General features: G+C 38.4%; 1 protein-coding gene across 2 annotated transcripts in view; it reads left to right on the top strand.

The window, feature by feature from the left end:
- MND1 (meiotic nuclear divisions 1) overlaps window positions 1–18368 on the top strand; it is a 45432-nt gene that overhangs the window by 24324 nt on the left and 2740 nt on the right. For both annotated transcript variants that reach the window (XM_067551871.1, XM_067551870.1), the window contains exons 5-7: window positions 1430–1504; window positions 3368–3482; window positions 17999–18043. In XM_067551871.1, coding sequence (XP_067407972.1) covers window positions 1430–1504; window positions 3368–3482; window positions 17999–18043 — 235 coding nt within the window. The remainder of the gene's footprint in view (window positions 1–1429; window positions 1505–3367; window positions 3483–17998; window positions 18044–18368) is intronic.

Raw genomic sequence — 18368 nt, 5'->3', positions numbered from 1 at the left:
CACTTAGTAAAATGTTCTTAAACAGTTCCCAATTATCATTCACATTTTTCTGTTTAAATTTCTCCCAGCTGATTTGACTCATAATTGTTTTCAGCTTTGTGAAATTGGTCATATTATAGCAGAGTGTGTGCATGCACGTGTGTGTGCAGTGTAGCTGTTTCGGTCCCAGGATATCAGAGAGACAAGTGGGTGAGGTACCAACTTCTGTTAGTGAGAAAGTCAAGCTTTTGAGCCACACGGAGATCATCTTCAGGGGTGTGTGTGATAACTCATTTGGATTTTATACTATTTGCGCTTAACATATTTGATTGTCATGATCACTTGTATCTAAGCTATCACCACATTTTAATTCAAAGTCTCATATAGAATAGAATGAGAGTCAACACTTCTTAAGTTAGAAAATTGTCATCTATAATATCTAGAAAGTCTGAGAATGTTTTAGTACTGGCAGCATGAGACCTCCAGCATATGTGACTCAGACTGAAGTCCCTACATGATCATGCAGCTTTTTTTCCTACAAGGTATAGATAGGTACTTATGAAGCTGGTCATCCTGTTCCCTAGTGTGATTTTTGGTGGTCTGTAGCAGACCCCAACAAGTGTGCTTTCTTTATTAGGACCTTAATCCATAAGCATTGAAAATAATTTTCTTCTGAGTCGTCACTGAGGTTTGTGGTTCTTTTCACTGACAGCAGTGAGGAAATAGTTGGGCTTAAATCACCCAAAATGCATGTGCTTTAATTGTTAGTGTAACTTCTGTATCACTTGATCAGTTTTCAAGAGGAAAAAATCTTCCACTCCAAAAAGGTGTGTGTATATTCACTCAGTATATCAGTAAATCTTGTCCAGAAATAGGAAGTAATGTCTAGAAGTGGATGCTATATAAATAATAAGTGGGTAGTTTGTGCAGTTTCCTACACACTCATGCCACTGCTCCAGCTGTAGCATTATCAGTGCAGATTAGCAGAACAGGGGAACAGGATTTGGGGGACCACAGCTTTGCACTCTATGGGCTTATTATAAACCAGGTGGTTGGGGCAGTGCCCAGCGCTTACCTTTGGGAAGGGTCAGAAACAAAGCAGATGGATCTGTTACAATATGCACACACTAGTCATTGCTCACATGGACTACGGGTGCAGCTGTGGGCGAGGTAACTGTAGCGTTAGGTTTCAGTATCACGGAGCCTCTTAAGCCAAGGTTGGCTTTTTGGCTTTGATATGAAGCAAGATTTTGGACCATTACTGGTTGTGGAATGAGGTAGGAAACTCATGTGCCATGTGGGGCGGGGTGGGGAACTCCTCAATTATGACACCTGGTCTTGACATCCACTCTTTTAGGGGCTAGATTCAGCCCTGAAGTATGAATATGTTTATAAAATCAAACCTTAAAATAGCCAATAAAATGATTGGATTCTGTTTTTCCTTCCTTAGTTGGCTGAAAGTAGCCAGAAGAAAGAGAGGTTACAGCAAAGCATCGAGAAATCAAAAATTGGACGCCAAGATACTGTAAGTTTTTGTTCGTTTTTTCAGTTGAAGAAACTCGCTGTGAAGATGTACAATCTGTGGATGTTTACATTAGTTTTATATAAAATAATTGAAAAATCTTAATAGAATGGCTAAATATTGGAGGAGAGGATGAGGGAGGGAAAAAATACCAGGCTTGCTAGATGCGTCCCACCACCACCTTCATTGCCGATGCACAGCTGACTTTGATCTGTGGTGAGTACCAGGTGGGTGTTTCACAGAGTGGGAAATTTGTGATTGTTTGAAAGCTACTCTTCATAAACATGAGTCAGATTGGAAAAAAAACCCCACAAAACTAAAATAATCATAGATATGGGCTGAAATGCCCAGAGGTTGCTGAATGGCCAAATGAACCTCGCTATCTGTGAACTTAGATGGTTGTTTAAATTTTTCTATCTTGCTTTTAATCTGAATTTATAAATTCTTGTACAGAGTGGCTAAATTTAATTAAGATCCTTTCTATGTTGGTACTGTTGTGGGAACACTGTCAAATGAAACTTAACATGGCCATGAAGTGACATGTTTTAGGTGGAAATGTGTTTCATAGAGTATCCTAGCTAAATTGAGCATTGGGGCAGGTAAATGTAGATTCTTATTGGTCAGTAGTATATTTGAAGTAGATGATACATTATTCTTTGGAGGGACATTCTATATCTGAAATATTTAAATTAGTTTTTGTACTTTGGAGATTGCTGCAACTCTAAAGTAATGTGAAACAAAGGTAAGGTTTTTGTTATGGAAACAATAATTCCATTTAAAAAAAACTACATCAAGAGAACATTCATATTGCACAATAAAGTATCTAGGTATCGGAAAATGTGAAAGTTAAGGATCAATGCATTATGATGCAATCTTGAATTACATGATCGCATACTAGTTCTCAAATAACATAATACAATTTTTGTACAACATACAATACATGTGTGTGACTTTGTAATAGATTTTTGTCACTCGTGCTTGCTCTCACTAAGTGGTCTACTTCTCATGTAAATTCTCTTCTCTTTAAAATAGACTGTTTTTTAATCTTATTATTCATGCAGTACTCTGAAAAGTAATTGATTATTGTAGTAAGAAAGAAACTGTTTCTCAAAGAGATGCTATATCCACACACACTAAAGTGTTTAGCCTGGAAGAGTATGGCTCTTCTAATATTGTGGGTTTTTTTAACTTTGTTAAGCAAGTATTATCTTTCTCATTTACACTGTTCTCAACTATCTTAATGAAGTTCAAGTTCAATTTACAGAATATTGGATTTCATTGATTCACTATGTTTATATTTCTACTTCACAAGTTTAATCTAAACTAGAAACTGACTATTTCACTGTTGGTACATATGCGCTAGCGTATTTTTAGTTGCTAAATTTTAACAAGATTACATATAATAGTGCATTTTACAGTATAGTAAGCACAGTGAAAGCAGTCAGGTATGCTAAAGAAAGAATCACTAATTATGTATGTATTGATTATGAACTATCATAATATGTATTTATAGTATGGTGAGGGTCTGAATGTGGTCCCAATTCTTATTTACCCATGAGGTTAACTAGGAACAAATAACAGTTTGGTTACTTAGAATAATTTTGATGTGTCCACCCACTTTGCCTTGATCTTGCATTTATTATGCACTGAAGACCCCCTTTGACACAGGGAGTTTTGAATATGCATAAAGTGCAGGCTTGGTTTGCCCACCTTATAATGCTAGGAAATAGAACACCCAGACTTGTATCTGATTTTTTTGGAGAGTAAAATGACATTTGTATTTTGCATAAGTGTGTAGTATTATTATTATCACTGCCTATTTAATTTTCTCAACTATTCGTTTCTCCCAAAATGCTCTGAACCCAGGCAGAACGTGCCACCCTAATAAAGGAACTTGCTGCTCTCCGGCAGAAAAAAGAGCAGCTAAAGGCAGAAATAGACACATACAAAGAATGTGATCCAGATGTTGTTGAAGAAATCCGTAAGTTGTATATTATGTGGCTTTAATGTATTTAACTTCCAGAAAAAGATAGGTTTAATTAACTGAACTTCTATAATTTAGAGGTTTGGTATGGAAAGATAAGCCAAGGAAGAGCTAGTTTTCAATTTAAAAGCTGTAAATAAGAAAACACAGGTTTTATGGTAATTTATTTTATCTTGATGTAATATTATATAATTTTTAATCACTCATCCTGTGAAGCCAACAGCTGAGCTGTGAACAAACAAACAAAATAATAAAAATAAACACTTTTTGGTGGTTTAGGATTAATATCAAGTCTATTGGTTTATACAGAATATAAACTAACTTCCAAGGTGTACACAATACTAGGATGAATGAAAATAAGAGCAACCTTCCACCATTCCCTCGTGATCATGGCATGAGATTGCTTTTTCAACAATTGAGAGGAAAGAAGGTCTTGTGGTTAGGGCACTGGACTGGGACTCGGGAGACCTGGGTTCATTTCCTGACTCCCCTGCAGGCCTTCTGTTTGTCTTTAGGCTAATAACTTAATATCTCTGTACCTCACTTCCCCATCTGTAGAACTGAAATCTTAATACTTGTCGCTTTAGATTATTAGCTCTTCTCAGAAGAGATTTAGTATGTGTTTGTACATTACCTGGCACACTGGGGCCCAATTTTGGTTGGGAGTCTCATAACAACATACTCAATGCAGAGTACAGAATTAGTCACTGAAGTCCACTTAAGGTATGTCTATATTGCACACTTCTTGTAGTAGCATGTAGAGTACATACATTGCACGCCTTCCCTTAGCATGGATATAAATAGCAGTCTAGATGGTGAAGCACTGCTTAGGCAAATAAAGACACGTGGCTCTCCCCACACCCAAACTGTTCCTCCCACGTCTGTAGTGTCCCGTTGCTTCCCTGCTGACAGAACCTTTCCAGCTGCAGGGAGCTTCTGGCCATGTTTTATACACATGCAGCGGGGTTAGAGATGCGTAAGCATGGCTAATTTTATTCCAATTTGCTCTTTTACTAACATTGTCCTTTAGTTTATATAGCACTTCTGTCTCCCTAGTGTTTAATCTCCTGTTGTATTTATCAAGAACAATCATATCCTCCTTCAGCCTTTGTTTTGCTGTTAAACAAGTCAATCTTTTCTAGTTTTCTCTTGTAAGAAAGACCCTCCCGTTCCCTGATCATCCTAGTAGCCGTTTCTATACCTGTTCCACTTTGAATTCATTTTTCTTTCTTGAACATAAGTGACCAGAATTCTGCAAGTGATAGCGGGGAAATGTGTCTCAGTCAAAATTGAATGGAATTTTATAGGACAAAGAAATAGCCCTGGAACAAGAGAGGTACTTTCCCCCTTGATGAATTTGAAATTAGTGTTGGTGAGGATAAGACAGAACCTATTTTAATTAAGAGTGGAGTTAAGCAAGGTGACCCGCTCTCCCCTATTTTATTTAATATAGCCATGGACCCTCTTTTATATAAATTGGAAGATGAAGGAGATGATTTTATAGTGCAGGGTAGAAAGATAACTTCATTGACCTTTGCCGACGATATCACTATATTAAGTAGGTCCTATAAGGGGATGGTTAAGAATTTAAAAATTCTTAATCAGTTTTGTAAAAATTCAAGTTTAAAAGTAAATGTTAAAAAGACAAAGGGCTTTCATATTTTCCCAAGCATGGGAACATATGTTATCAACCCAAAAGATAAATGGGGATTAGGTCATGAATTAATTGATTATATTCAACCTGGTGAGTCTGAAAGATATCTAGGTGCAAGAATAGATCCATGGGTGGGAGTGGCTAATAATTCCCCTAAGGAAAAATTAATTGATTGGTGTGAAAGTTTATGTAAGGCTCCGTTAAAACCTGCGCAGAAATTGATAATTTTAAAAGTTTACATTTTAACGAGAGTTTTTTATGAATTACTTTTAATCGAGCCGCCACTTTATATGTTAAATGAATTAGATGTTTTAGTTAGGAACACTCTTAAAAAGATTTTACATCTTCCCCAGTGTACAACTGACGGGCTATTCTATGCTAGAACTAGAGATGGGGGTTTAGCAATTACAAAATTTAGTACCCAAATTCCAAACATGTTAATTCGTAAATGGAGGAGACATATTGTCTCCAAAGATGATTGGATAGATTTCTCGTTTTTATATGCTGGGGAAAATTTAGTGGAGAAAATTTTAATATATAGTGCTAAAACGGCTAATCCTAAAATGTGGAGAGATGAAGAGTTTTTAAAATGGAGTAATTTAAGATGTCAGGGAATTGGTATTAAATATTTTAAAAATGATTGTATTAGTAATTCGTTTTTAAAATATCCTTGCTTGGCCAGGTCCTCCTCTCTGATTGCGGCATTGCAAACGAGAGCGAATGTTTTTCCCACCAGGGAAGCTCTAGCAAGAGGACGGAAGATGGAGGAAGGGTTATGTAGATGGTGTGGTAAGGTCAAAGAGACAATTCCTCATATCTCTGGTCAGTGCATAAAAATGAAAGAAGCAAGAATTAAAAGACATAATAGAATAGTTAAAGCACTAATTGATAAAGTAGGAAATAAAGGATGTAAAATTTGGATTGAACCTTACCTTCATAATAAAGAAGGGAAGTTGAGAAAACCCGACCTCATTATTGAAAAGGAAGGAGTGGTAGCCGTTGTGGATGTCACAGTTAGATGGGAAGACAACGCTGACAGTGTGGAGGCAGCCCACATTGAGAAGGAGGCATACTACTCTGAGTTGGAGGAGGAGGTGCTGCAGCTCACTGGTGGGAAGATCATCCATTTCTTTGGATTTGTGGTTGGGGCGAGAGGTAAATGGAGTGAAAGAAATGATGAAATTTTTAAAATTTTAGGTATTGATAAATTTAAAAGTTTTAAAGAAAGTGTGTGCAGACTTGCTATGTATGCTACGACGGATATGTTGGCTCTTTTTAGCGATAAACAGTGAACCCGAACATTCATTTCGTGTATCCTGTGGATTTTAGATATATTTTAGATATAGATATATTTATTCTCCATATTTTAAATTTTATCAATGGGCTTTAGTTTTCATACTATTGACCTGTTGACTATGTTTAACTGTCCTTTCATGTAATTTAATTTAATTTTAAAATTAATTGAATAATAAATATTACTTATAGGTTAGATCTTGATTTTAGATTATCTTAGCTACTGAATACTAGATTGGACGGCGGACTGGCCGCATAGTACTGGCTGCAAAAAATGGAAATATGGTTTTTGGAAGAAAGGTAGGAAGAATCTTGTAATTGACAGCGTTAGACAGCCTAAATATAGTGCTGCTACCAGCTCCATCTGTAATGAGAACAAATGTGTTTGTTATAAATGAACCAAATTACTTCAGAGATTATAAAGCATTTGATAAGTAAATAGTGCATGTCAGCAATATCTGACTTTCCACTAAACTATTCAGTTTGGATAAAACAATCTCAGGCCATATTTTTACCTGGGACAACTGATCAGATAACTAACCCCAAAAAACCTAATTTTTACCAGCATTTCTTTAACAGTTGAATCAGAAATGTAGAAATCAGAGCTGGAAATGGCTGTTAGGTCATCTAATTCCACTTCCTGTCAGTGGTGGATTGTTCTCTCCACTATAATTTTTCATGGTCTGTCATCATTTTCTTTAGGTGACTATTCAGTAAGCTGCCCTAAAATACTTTACTGCTAAGAATGTTTTTGATGTTCAGCCTCAACTTCTTCTTTTTAAAAATTTTAACCCATTACTATTAGTTGCACTTCTTGGTTCTACCCCAGAAATACTTCTAATTTCTAGAGCCTCAAGTTGGTACTTGAGCTTCAGTCATTGAGTTACTCAAAATTAGTGGATACCTTCACACTTTATGCTGTAAGCTGTTTGCCCTCAGTTTCCCATCTCTGAGACCCTCCTTTCATCAAAGAGATGTTGCAAAGGTAAATTCAATTATGTTTGTTAGGTTTAGAAACTACTCTGATGAGCACCACAGAAAAGCCCAGGGAGGAGTGAATAATTCTATGATCAAAACAAGGCTTCAGTAGTTTACAGTGTATAAGAAGTAGGGCCACACTTCGAAAAATAAAGATAAACTAAATATTGAACAGCTGTCTCGTTCCCTGACTACCATCTCTACATGCACTGAATGAGGCAAATATTCTGTGAGAGGGAAAAATAACATGTGACCATGTAATTAGAGGTTGCATCATCATACATATGCACAAGAGTGCCAAATTAAAGCTTCATGCGCAACCTTTGTTCTGGTATTTCCTATTTTTAGAGTGGTTGTCTTTGCAACCTTAATAATCTTTTAATGTGTTTTTGTATATAATGTCCTAGGTTTTTATAAAAATAAATAACATTTTGTGGGGGGGTTGTTTTATTTATGTGCAGCTGTAATGCCCTTCCCCGTCCCCATCCATCATCAGAAGGGCACTTTGGATCCTTGAATTTTCAGTATTTCAGCACCGGACTTTAGCGCGTGAGCTCCTGAATGAACTACAATAGCTGTCAGCATGAGTAAAATGTTATCCTCTGTGGGCCAGACATTAGAGGAGGATACAAAAGTCAAGCCAGAGTCAGGAATCGGAGCCAAAGTTCAGAACTTGGTCACTGGAGTCAGAGAAGGTAGAACGGCTGGGTCCAAGGCTGGGGCAGGGCTGGAACAAGGCAGGATAAGGAGCTAGCACATCTGCGGGCGAAAGCTTTGAGCAGCTAGGGCCCTGCTCCTGGCCTTAAGAGCAGGTCTGCCAGTCCCCTGAGTCATCTGGGTGGTTGGTTTATGAGGAGGCTCAACTGAGGCCTTGCTCTACTCATTAGATTGCCTGGGGGTCATGTTAGCAAGTAAGCAGGCTATCTAGGGGCCTTTATTCCTGACACACTCTTGAACATCCGCAGCTCCCTCTGATTTCAAGGCACCTCAAGAACAGCTCAGCTCATTGAAATAGTGACCCCCAAGTAAGCAAGTGTTTATATTTCAGGGCAGGCTTTTAGAGGAAGACTGTTAGCATCCTGTTTAATCAGTGTTTTCTCTAGTGTGCCTGGGTTTTTAGAGTTTTAGCTTTGGAACGGAGAGCTTAAAGTATTTGGAGGCATTTTACTCTAAAGAAGCAGTTTGCAAACAGTAAGCATAGGAGTCAAACTTTCCCTCCGTCCCCCTCTTCCAATATCATCTTAAATTATAGGCATGAGTGTAAGTAGTCAATAAATTAGGTTTGTTAATAAGTTATGTTGCTGATGGGCAGGATTTCTAGCTGGGACAGTCCAGATAGTTGTCATTCAGAGCCTACATACTTGTGGTTAAGGCCATGTGTCACTACCAGTCCAGTTTGGACGTAGGTTATCTTTCAAAAATAAATAATTGCTTCTGCATCTGTGTAGTCTTTGGCTATTTTGAACATAGCGGGACAATGGACAGCTTTATCAAGAAATCTGGCCACATCATGACCTAAATCAGAGTTTGTAATAGGAGGCAGTATCCTGATGGGTGGCGGAAACACTACAGTTCATTAAGAGCCATTGATCTTAACTGGAATGAGAAACAGGAATTTTGTTAGCAGATAAGAAATTTTCTCTTTTAAGCTACTGGTTCATGAGTCATACCACTGGAAATAGGCACCATAGAAATTCCACGCTATAGTGTGGATTTAGAAGTATTGTTGGCTTTGTTTTTTCTAGTGGTGTTTACATAATTTTAAGTTTTCATTTTAAAAGCAAATTATAGTTCCAACCTTTCTGGTGATGAAGACACTTGTGAATGGAAGCAGTACTATCTTGCTGAGTCTACTAAGAGAATAAAACAATAGCTGTCAGAGATGTGAATTGTACCTTTTTTATTTTGAGGACCAGTTCTGAAAACTGCTGCTGATTGAACTATTTTGCTGTTGATCCTTTTAGTAGAAGCATCTAGCTGTTGTGCTTTAACCATTGCTTTTGGATTAATTTGAAAGGGCATTCCATGCAGAAAAGTATTACAAGATTTAAAGATAGAAAAACTTGATTGTTCCACCAAGTATTGGATTTGTGTTTGTTCCTTAAAATAAAATTACTGTTTCCGGAGGGAAGAGTGGTTGGGGAATCTCACAGGGAAATGAATTAATTTAGGGAACTGGGGAGGCTTTAAAGATGAGTGAAGTAAGTCCATTATGCTTAAAATTATCCAAAATACAAATGATGTGTTTATTTTGCTAATAAAAAGATGTTTTGTAGTTGCCAATCATGCAATATGCACCTGATATCTAATAGTTCAGTTGTGTGCTTTGTGCCTTGTGCCTTGACTCCAGTATTCAGGCTTCTACAACTGGAATTTAGTTAACAATTCCATCTAAGAAACACAAGCCACAGTAGAATCCCATACAGATGTGCTTTATGGGGTTAACTGTTTTGTTTTGTGAGTGAAATAAGCAAATGTCACTAACCATACATAGGGAATAGACCTATTTGGTAAGCAGGTGTCATTTTTATGTAATGTCATATCTAATTATAATTGCACATGAATGCACTAGTTTTTAACATTTGAAAAACTGCATGAAGATATAGATCGCAAGTAATTGCAGTTTCTGTTGGGGAATCTCACAGGGAAATTAATGAATTTAGGGAACTGGGGAGGCTTTAAAGATGAGTGAAGTAAGTCCATTATGCTTAAAATTATCCAAAATACAAATGATGTATACAACAGTTGTTAGGGTTTTCATTTCAAATCAAGGTTTGAATAACGAGAGAAATTCTTCTCAAAAGTGGAGAAACATTAAACTACTGCTGTCTGTACGCATTCATTGGCTAGAGACCACCTTTCACCTCTACTCCAGTCATTCTGGAGTAGAAACAAATGTGACAAATACTGTGAATCTGAGAGCATAGATGTGTACGTGACATTTACTCTTCAGACAAATTCAAACAAGTCAAAGTGAGTAGTCCTCTCTGAGAACTTGTATCTCTGCCACGTTTATTTTAAAATGAAGCTGTGTTTTAGTTAGCCAAGCAAAAAAACAGGTTTAAAAGCTTAAATGCATGTTTTCTTCCACACTGATCTATCCAATGACTGTCTCAATAAATTTTGTTTCAATTTTAGAACAGCAAAAAAACTCCAAACTGTATTTCTCTCTTCTTTCTGAGAGAAAGCAGGAAAAATTTAATCCTATAGGAAAATCTTTACAAAAGTTGTAAAAACAAGTGAAAACAAGGGTTTATAATGGAATGGCTCATTCAAACTTTTAGGTAGTGATCTTGCAATCAGATCTTATCAACGGGGTTCCACACAGGTACTTCAGAGATTCAGCACAGGGATAGGGGTTCACCTTCATGGGTCCAGTGGCAGGGTCAGGCCTGTAACTAGCACTTGCAACACTCTGTTTTAACCCTGAATAATTGTACTAGCCCTGGCATTTAACTGTGTTTTGGACAGGAAGGGGAAGGATCATTAGGGTTTTTTGGGGGCTTTTAAAATTACTATTATGTTTTAAGAGAAAAAACATGTTGGAGGAGGGATGGAAGAGGAAGATGGAGAGTGAAATTAGTGCTTGAGCTGGTAAATCTTCATAACGAACTTGTGGAGCAGATATAATGGGTAGGTGAATACGTAATAGGTTTTGTGATGTAGACAAACAGCTACTGGTGACTAAATAGTATCACAATTTGCTATCAAGGAACAAACAGTAGTTAAAAAAGTTAGATGGAAACATTACACTGCACTAGTTTGCTTACATAGCATTTACCAGAAAAAACAAAGAAATGAGATGTTTGATACTACTTTTGAAGGAGAGATTGGACTTGTACTATTCCACTATTAAACAAAGGAATGCAACATCCTAGGTTACTTGGTTTTCCACTGAACAGCTCACTCAGCTCTTTGATGCGGAGATAGTTGACTCTTGTTTAAAGGTGATCTGCAAAGGAAAATTTAAAATACTGGTTTTGTACCCTTTTTGCTGCTTTATGTTGTATAAAGTAGACCTGGAAATGTATTTTGGATTTTTAAATTATTCTTTCTACTTTTATGTTGAAATATCAGGACTTTTCAAGTCTCATCTTCCATGTTCTTTTTAGAAAATGTGTCGGCAGTCTCATGTATATTGAGAACTTTCTCATGTCTTCATTGGAACTAGATGTGCTGTAACTGTGGGCTTGTCTAGACGAGGGAAATTCATTGTTACACACCAGTGCAAACCCCTAATGTGGACACATTGTGCTGTGCAGCTTGCACCAGTAATGTACTGGAGTGGACTGTACTGTACTGATGCAAGTCCTGTCTTACATGTGCTGCATGTGTACACTGGAGGATTATGTTGATGTAATTTCCCCTTCCCCACTTTGTAGGTCAACTTTACAGGAATGATCAGGATATTAGATTGTGAGCAGAAGAATGACACCCCAAAATGTAGGCATACGGAAGAACTTTAAAGCTCTATGGAAGAAAGGCCTAGTTTCTAAGTACAGTATAACAGAATTAAAGTCTTAAGATGTCTGGAGGGAGCAGCTAACATCAAATGCAGGTCACTTATGAAAATATTGGGCGGAAATGCATATATGTAGTAATTTACCTCAGAGGGGGGTCAATATTTGTAGTAGAGGTGATGCGTGGAGGGGGCAGGTGGGGTCAAGTGCCCCTCCCCCCGCAGATTTGCTGCTTGGCTTGTACTGAGCATGCTCTCACAGGCTGAGCATGCTCAGTAACACTGCTGAAGCTGGCTGCCCTCGCTCTGCTCCCCCTCTTCCACCCCCTCCCTCCCCCACACGGTCGGTAAGCACAGGTGGCCTCTGCTCTGAGGGCAGTAGGAATTGCTTGTGTGGGGAGATGTAGTTCGTGAGACTTTGCAATGGAGGGTATGTCTACACTGCAGTTAGACACCTAGGGCTGGCCCGTGCCAGCTGACTCAGGGTCATGGGGCTTGGGCTGAGGAGCTGTTTAATTGCAGTGTAGATGTTCAGGCTGGAGCCTAGACTCTAGGATCCTGCAACATGGGAGGGTCCCAGAGCTCTGGCTGCAGCTTGAGCTCAAATGTCTACACCATAATTAAACAGCCCTTTAGCCTGGGTCAGCTGGCATGGGCCAGCCACGGGGTTTTAATTTCAGTGTAGACATACCAGGAGTGAACTTTTTTTTTTTTTTTTTTAAAGTCCATTGAAGTCAAGGGAAATACTCCCACCAATTTCAGTGAACACTGGATCAGACCCTAAATCGGTGTGGTCACATTCTCTTTGTAGAGGCACTATTTCCTCCTTGCATTCACTCTTATCCGCTTGGGCAATAGAAGAAGTGTATCTTCGGTTATAAAAGTTATGAGACCAAGAATTAAGCAGGGGGATTTTTAAGAAAAAAATATCTTAAAGGTAAATAGTGTGCATGTGTGCATGCAAGCATGCACAAAGACAGTATGTGTGAGTATATGTCTGTGTACATTGTGTGTATGTGTGGGTTATAGAAATCATTTGTTACCAGTCCTTACAAAAGCTATGAGACATTTTTCAAAGACACATTACATATGTACTGAGGAGATTTGACAGCTTAACCTTTTCATAAAGGACATAGGGAGCCTGTACTGATGAAACTTGACAGTCTTTTTTTTGTTGGTGTGCTTTAAATAGGCTGACAAAGATTCTAGATACTTTAAAAGCACACTTCCAGAGAAGGGATTAGTTTACCAACAGCTTTCAGTATGTGATACTCTGTCTCACCATATAGACAGAGGTGGAACTATTGTATGTATTTGCACAGGGGTTATTTTCAAGCATACTCTCTTCATTTTTAAGAAAGCAATGCTAATATAATTCATACATATGCTGCGTGGTTTCAATCACAGATGGCTTGCACTGTGTCATGCTCAATGTCTTTCAAAATGGTTCTAACATGCAATGGTTCTTAAGCTAGGTGAATTTCCTAGTAGTTGCAAAATTTTCTACAGTATCTAGACTTTCACTTAAGAAATATTTCTAGTCCTTGTTGTGAAGATAAATTTCTCAATTTAAATACATTAAATATTTATTGTAGCTATCACTTAAATGACACATCAAATATATGTGCATTGAATCCAGTTTATGGCATAGTGAACTTTAAAAGTATTACAGCATTTTTTGATATTTTGGCTGAAACAGTGCAAAGGATTCTGGTAAAGCAGAGCACTGGGTCATGGAAAAAATGGGTGGCTTATGGATCAGAGGCACTGATAGAATTATGTTATCTCTATTTTTAGAGAAATAGAGATATTCTTCACTCTGATTATGATGGAAACTTCTTATTGGGGAAGAAATAGTTGCTCATGCTATCAAACAATTAGATTTTTCTTCCTTCAGTGTTTGATAGTCTGTTGGTAGAGGTTTGTGGCCCCGGACTTGCTTAGGCATTCATATATGAGCTGTTGCCCTGCTTTTTCTCTCATGATCACTGCCTCTTCCATGAATTCTTTTCATCTCCCTCTCATTGCTACAAATAGTCTGTGATGGCAAAATGCAGAACCTTGTCTAAAGCCACTGACAGTGTTAATCTATGGATGAGTCAGCAGGAATTGCTAGGTAGTCAGGCTAACAGTGTGCTCTCCTGTATCCCAAGTATGTAAGATCTGCAATGCACCTATAACTAATGGTCTTGGAAATGGCATTCCTAATAAACCTGAACTCAGAAGTCAATTGCACTTTCATTAATAGGCACATTCTTATGTCCTAAAACTCACAGGAGTAGCCTAAAAATACTTCTCCACGAGAGGTAAAGAATTAGTGTGAGAGGAGAATCTGGCCTACTATGCTTGGAACTAAGGGAAAGGTTTAATGAATTTCTCAACTGCAGAAGCCTCAGATCCAGGGGAGTAGAAATGCTCTATACAAAAACAACAAAAGTCCTGTAGCACTTTAAAGACTAACAAATTTAAAGGCATAAGCTGCTACAGCCCCCGAAAGACTTTAAATTTGTTTGTCTTTAAAGTGCTACAGGACTTTTGTTGTTTTTGCTGTATACAGACTAACACGGCTACCCCTCTAAATCTATACAAAATTGTTTCCTTCAGTAGGGAAAAGTGTAGAAGGTTAAGGTTCATAGATAATTCTTACTATAGCTACTATTTTGATATTTAAATGTAACTATATACAAAGGAAGACCCAGAGTGAAATCCATTGCTGTAACTAAAGGGTTCTCATTTATTCAGACCTCCCTTCATGAGAGGTACTAGGAATCATGCAACTAACAGTGCTTGTTAGCCTGTGAGAATAATTGCAGCTGCTGTTGTTTCATGCAACAGAATTACACTTCACACTGTAAATGTTACTTCACCCCAGAAACATTGAACATGTTAGTTCTTTTTTACCTTACCTGGTAACAGTTCTGCAGGCTGATTGGTAACTATGTCTTGAAAGGTTGCCAGTTTTCTCTGCAATCTCTGATCCTTTCAGTGAAGAAATCCATAAAACTTCAGTTGGTCTGTAGCTCACTGTCACCAGCTGCTACTTGTTTTGTAAATTTAGCTACTTGGCAGACTTGGCACTTAATTATTCTCAAGGGCAAAATCTTGAGGTTCTTGTTTTTGAAGATCTTATTTTGTACATCAAAATGTTAAGCTAAGCCTGGAAGGATAAAGTCGTCAGGGTTAAGAGAGGGAATTCAGTACAATTCTTTCTTTGCCATCTAAAAACTTGAAGGAAGAAAATCAATGTGCAGGTTCTGGCTGCTGAGAGTTTTCAGATGTATTAGTAACATTACTGGGCCTGGATATGTTACATTTGCAAACCACCTTTGGACATTATTGGGTCATTGTTTCTGCAGTAACCCTTTAGAGATGACCTGTGACTGATTTTGAACGGTGTCCCGTTTTGCTGTTTTATGTCTAAAGAGAGCCTCAAAGTGGGTTTTAAAAAAGATGTGTTTGGTTTTTTTTGTTTTTTGTTTTTTTTTTTAAACTGTAAAAATATGAGGAATATCATTGTCAACTCTACTTTTACTGGAGGGACCTACTGGTTGTCTGGGAGCATGTATATTATGATTCCACACACCTTAATTGGATGGGCAGGTCTGTTTAGTCTTTGACAAAGATTAGTTTTCTGTACGATGTTAGCCATTCAATGAAGTTGAATAGGCTTTAGCAAAACAAACAAAGTTTGAAAGTGTGGCTAAAAAGCCTTTCCCATCTTAATTGTTAAACGTTCACTTTCCAACTCTTTCTTGTTTCTCGACTTCTACAGTCAGAAGGCTGTGCCTACTGACGTTTCAGCTCCAGCAGTGGGAGTGCTAGGAAAGGCAAGGCTCCAGGCAGCCACCAGCTTTCTTTTTCAAAAAACTATTTATTTATGGTGAAAAGTTCCGGAGGGGTAGCCATGTTAGTCTGTATACAGCAAAAACAATGAGAGTCCTGTAGCACCTTAAAGACTAACAAATTTCACTTGAAGTGTTACATTGCCTAACCCGTCTCACAGTGGGTCTATACAATATCCTCTTGTTTAGGCTAGGATTAAAAAATGCATTTTCAAAACATTTTAGCTAGCATGTTTTGAAAACACTAGTGTTGGCTGGGCAAGTTGAATATGTTTTTAGCGCACACAGGCAACTACAGGTGAGCCCTAGATTCAAAAACAAATTGCCCTATCTATACCAGGGTTTTAAAACATGCTAGCTAAACTGTTTCAGCTAACACATTTTAAAAATGCACCTTTTATCCTAGACTACATAAGCCCTTATTTCGTAGACCTGCTGTGAGCAGGGTTAGGCCATATGGTGCTTAAAATGCTGATGCTGCCAGTACATTGTCAATGCTAGCATTCCCCTCGATGGAGCTGCTGAACCAGTGATGACAACAATGGAAAATTCTAGGAACAAATGCTAGTACAGAGAAAAGTATAGAGTCTCTCAGGACAGACCAGACCTGAATTTCCAATATAAAAAACAAACTAACACCCTCTCTTTGCCTTCATATGCCTTAAAGAAGCAAGAAGGGAACAAGTCCAATTTTTTAAATTTCCTTTTTAGGCCATCTTTAAAGAATTCAAAGCTTTCACCACTACATTTTACTATGATCTAAACCAGGGGTTCTCAACCGGTGGTACGCGTACCACCAGTGGTACGCGGAAGCCGTCTTGGTGGTACGCGAGGGCAAACCCGCCGCCGATTTTGCTGCCGAATCCCCCTTTCACCGCCGCCTATAAACCCTGCTGCCGCCGAATCCCCCTGCCCTTGCTGCCTCCGAAAAACCCTGCCGTCGCCGTTTTCTCCCCCCTTCCGCCGGCGACAAACCTTGCCGCCGCCGCTGAATCTTTTCTCCCAGCCGCCGCTCCAGATGCTCTTCGCCGCCGAATTAACACCCCCCCCCCCCCCCGCCGCGAAACCCATTTGCCGCCGCCGAAAGTCCCACCCTCTTTGCCGCCGAAAACTGGGAAACGGTGGCAGGGTTTCGGCGGAGGGCATCGATCCCTCCACGCAACCCCGCTATTTTACCGAGTCTTACTCGGGCCAGGTACAGTCAGGTGAAGCGGTACTTGACCCGACTGTACCTGACCCGAGTGGTACTCTGTTTAAAAAAAAAAAAAAAGGTTGAGAACCGCTGATCTAAACATTCTTCACATCATTGACTGCAGCATATAGGATAAAATTAATGAGCACCAACCTTACTGCATGCTAAGTTTATTTTGCAAGATAATTAAAAATTGCCTACAGTAGAATCTTTGACAATAAACACTCGTCATATTCATTCTCCGTACCCCGCCAGATAAACTTTGTACTTCATGCTGACCATTGTAAATGAATATTCTTACGCAAGTACTAGGAAGGCTGGCTGGAAATGCTCAAGGTGTATATGTAGATATGAGAAGTATGATGCTTCTGATAAGTTCCCAGGCTGATTCAGCATTTATGCCAATGAGGACAAGAAGATCTAATAAACTTTTTGGAAATTGGTTTGTGTCATAGAAACTCTTTTAAAGGTTCTTGTAGTGGAGATGTTTTTTTTAAAAAAAACCAAAAAAAACCTACTGTTTAAACTCATTTGTTAGCCAGAAGCAACATTCTATCTGTATCTTGTCAGATGGAGCCCTGAGAACCTTTCTGGTTCCATCTTCTAAGGCTACGTGATACATAACTGGATTTCCCTATGTGCTTTTTCTCTCAAGAGTCATGCACACCTGTGATGCTACAGAAATAATATTTACAGGTGAGAGGGACTGCTGCTCAGTAATGCCAGGCATTCTCTCTGGGTGGAGGCCACAGTCCCTCCAGCATTTCCAGCCCATGGACCTAATTCAGAGCTCCCACATAGCTGTACAGAGCACTATTGCTAAGCTACCAAGCAGGCTAAACCAGAATTATTTTCTTTTAAAATACATTCTTAAAAATACTTATGACACTTCAAATGGTATCTTTTACGGTCATTTGTTAATGATTTTTTCATTAACCTAGTTTTTGGGCATGGCTGACTCTTAAAAAAGAAATATTTGAAAGCCACAAGTGAATATCTTCATTATGGTCAGTCAATATAAACATAATTTTACTGTATTGAACTTGTTAATTACGTAACTGTGCCTTGTATGTATATGGCTTTCTTCTCTTTTAGGTCAAGCAAACACAGTTGCCAGGGAAGCAGCCAACAGATGGACTGGTGAGCATGCATTTACATTGCTTAACAACGTTCTTAACTATAGTGCTTGAATGTAGCAACACTCAACTCAAAGTACTGCTAAGTGACTTATCAGGCTTCTAAATTATATATAATTTTTCAGCTAAAATGAGCCTTGGTTCTGGAAGTCCAGGGAAATAAAACCCCTAGAATGTACTGTATATGGATGCATAGGTGTTTGTGTTTCACTTATGTAACTCAAAACCTACCAATCTAATTTTTTTTGAAATGCACAGCAGACTTTCTCTCCTAGCAGAAACTCAGTTTGCCAGTTTTGGTGTGGAGCTAATTTCTACAGTTGATACCA

This window comes from Emydura macquarii, unplaced genomic scaffold (assembly GCF_026122565.2).
Source record: "Emydura macquarii macquarii isolate MOO-44397 ecotype Brisbane River unplaced genomic scaffold, CSIRO-AGI_Emac_v2 contig_1363, whole genome shotgun sequence".
Lineage (NCBI taxonomy): Eukaryota > Metazoa > Chordata > Testudines > Chelidae > Emydura > Emydura macquarii.
The sequence above is the reverse complement of the archived record's forward strand: the minus strand, read 5'-3'. Positions and strand labels throughout refer to the sequence as shown.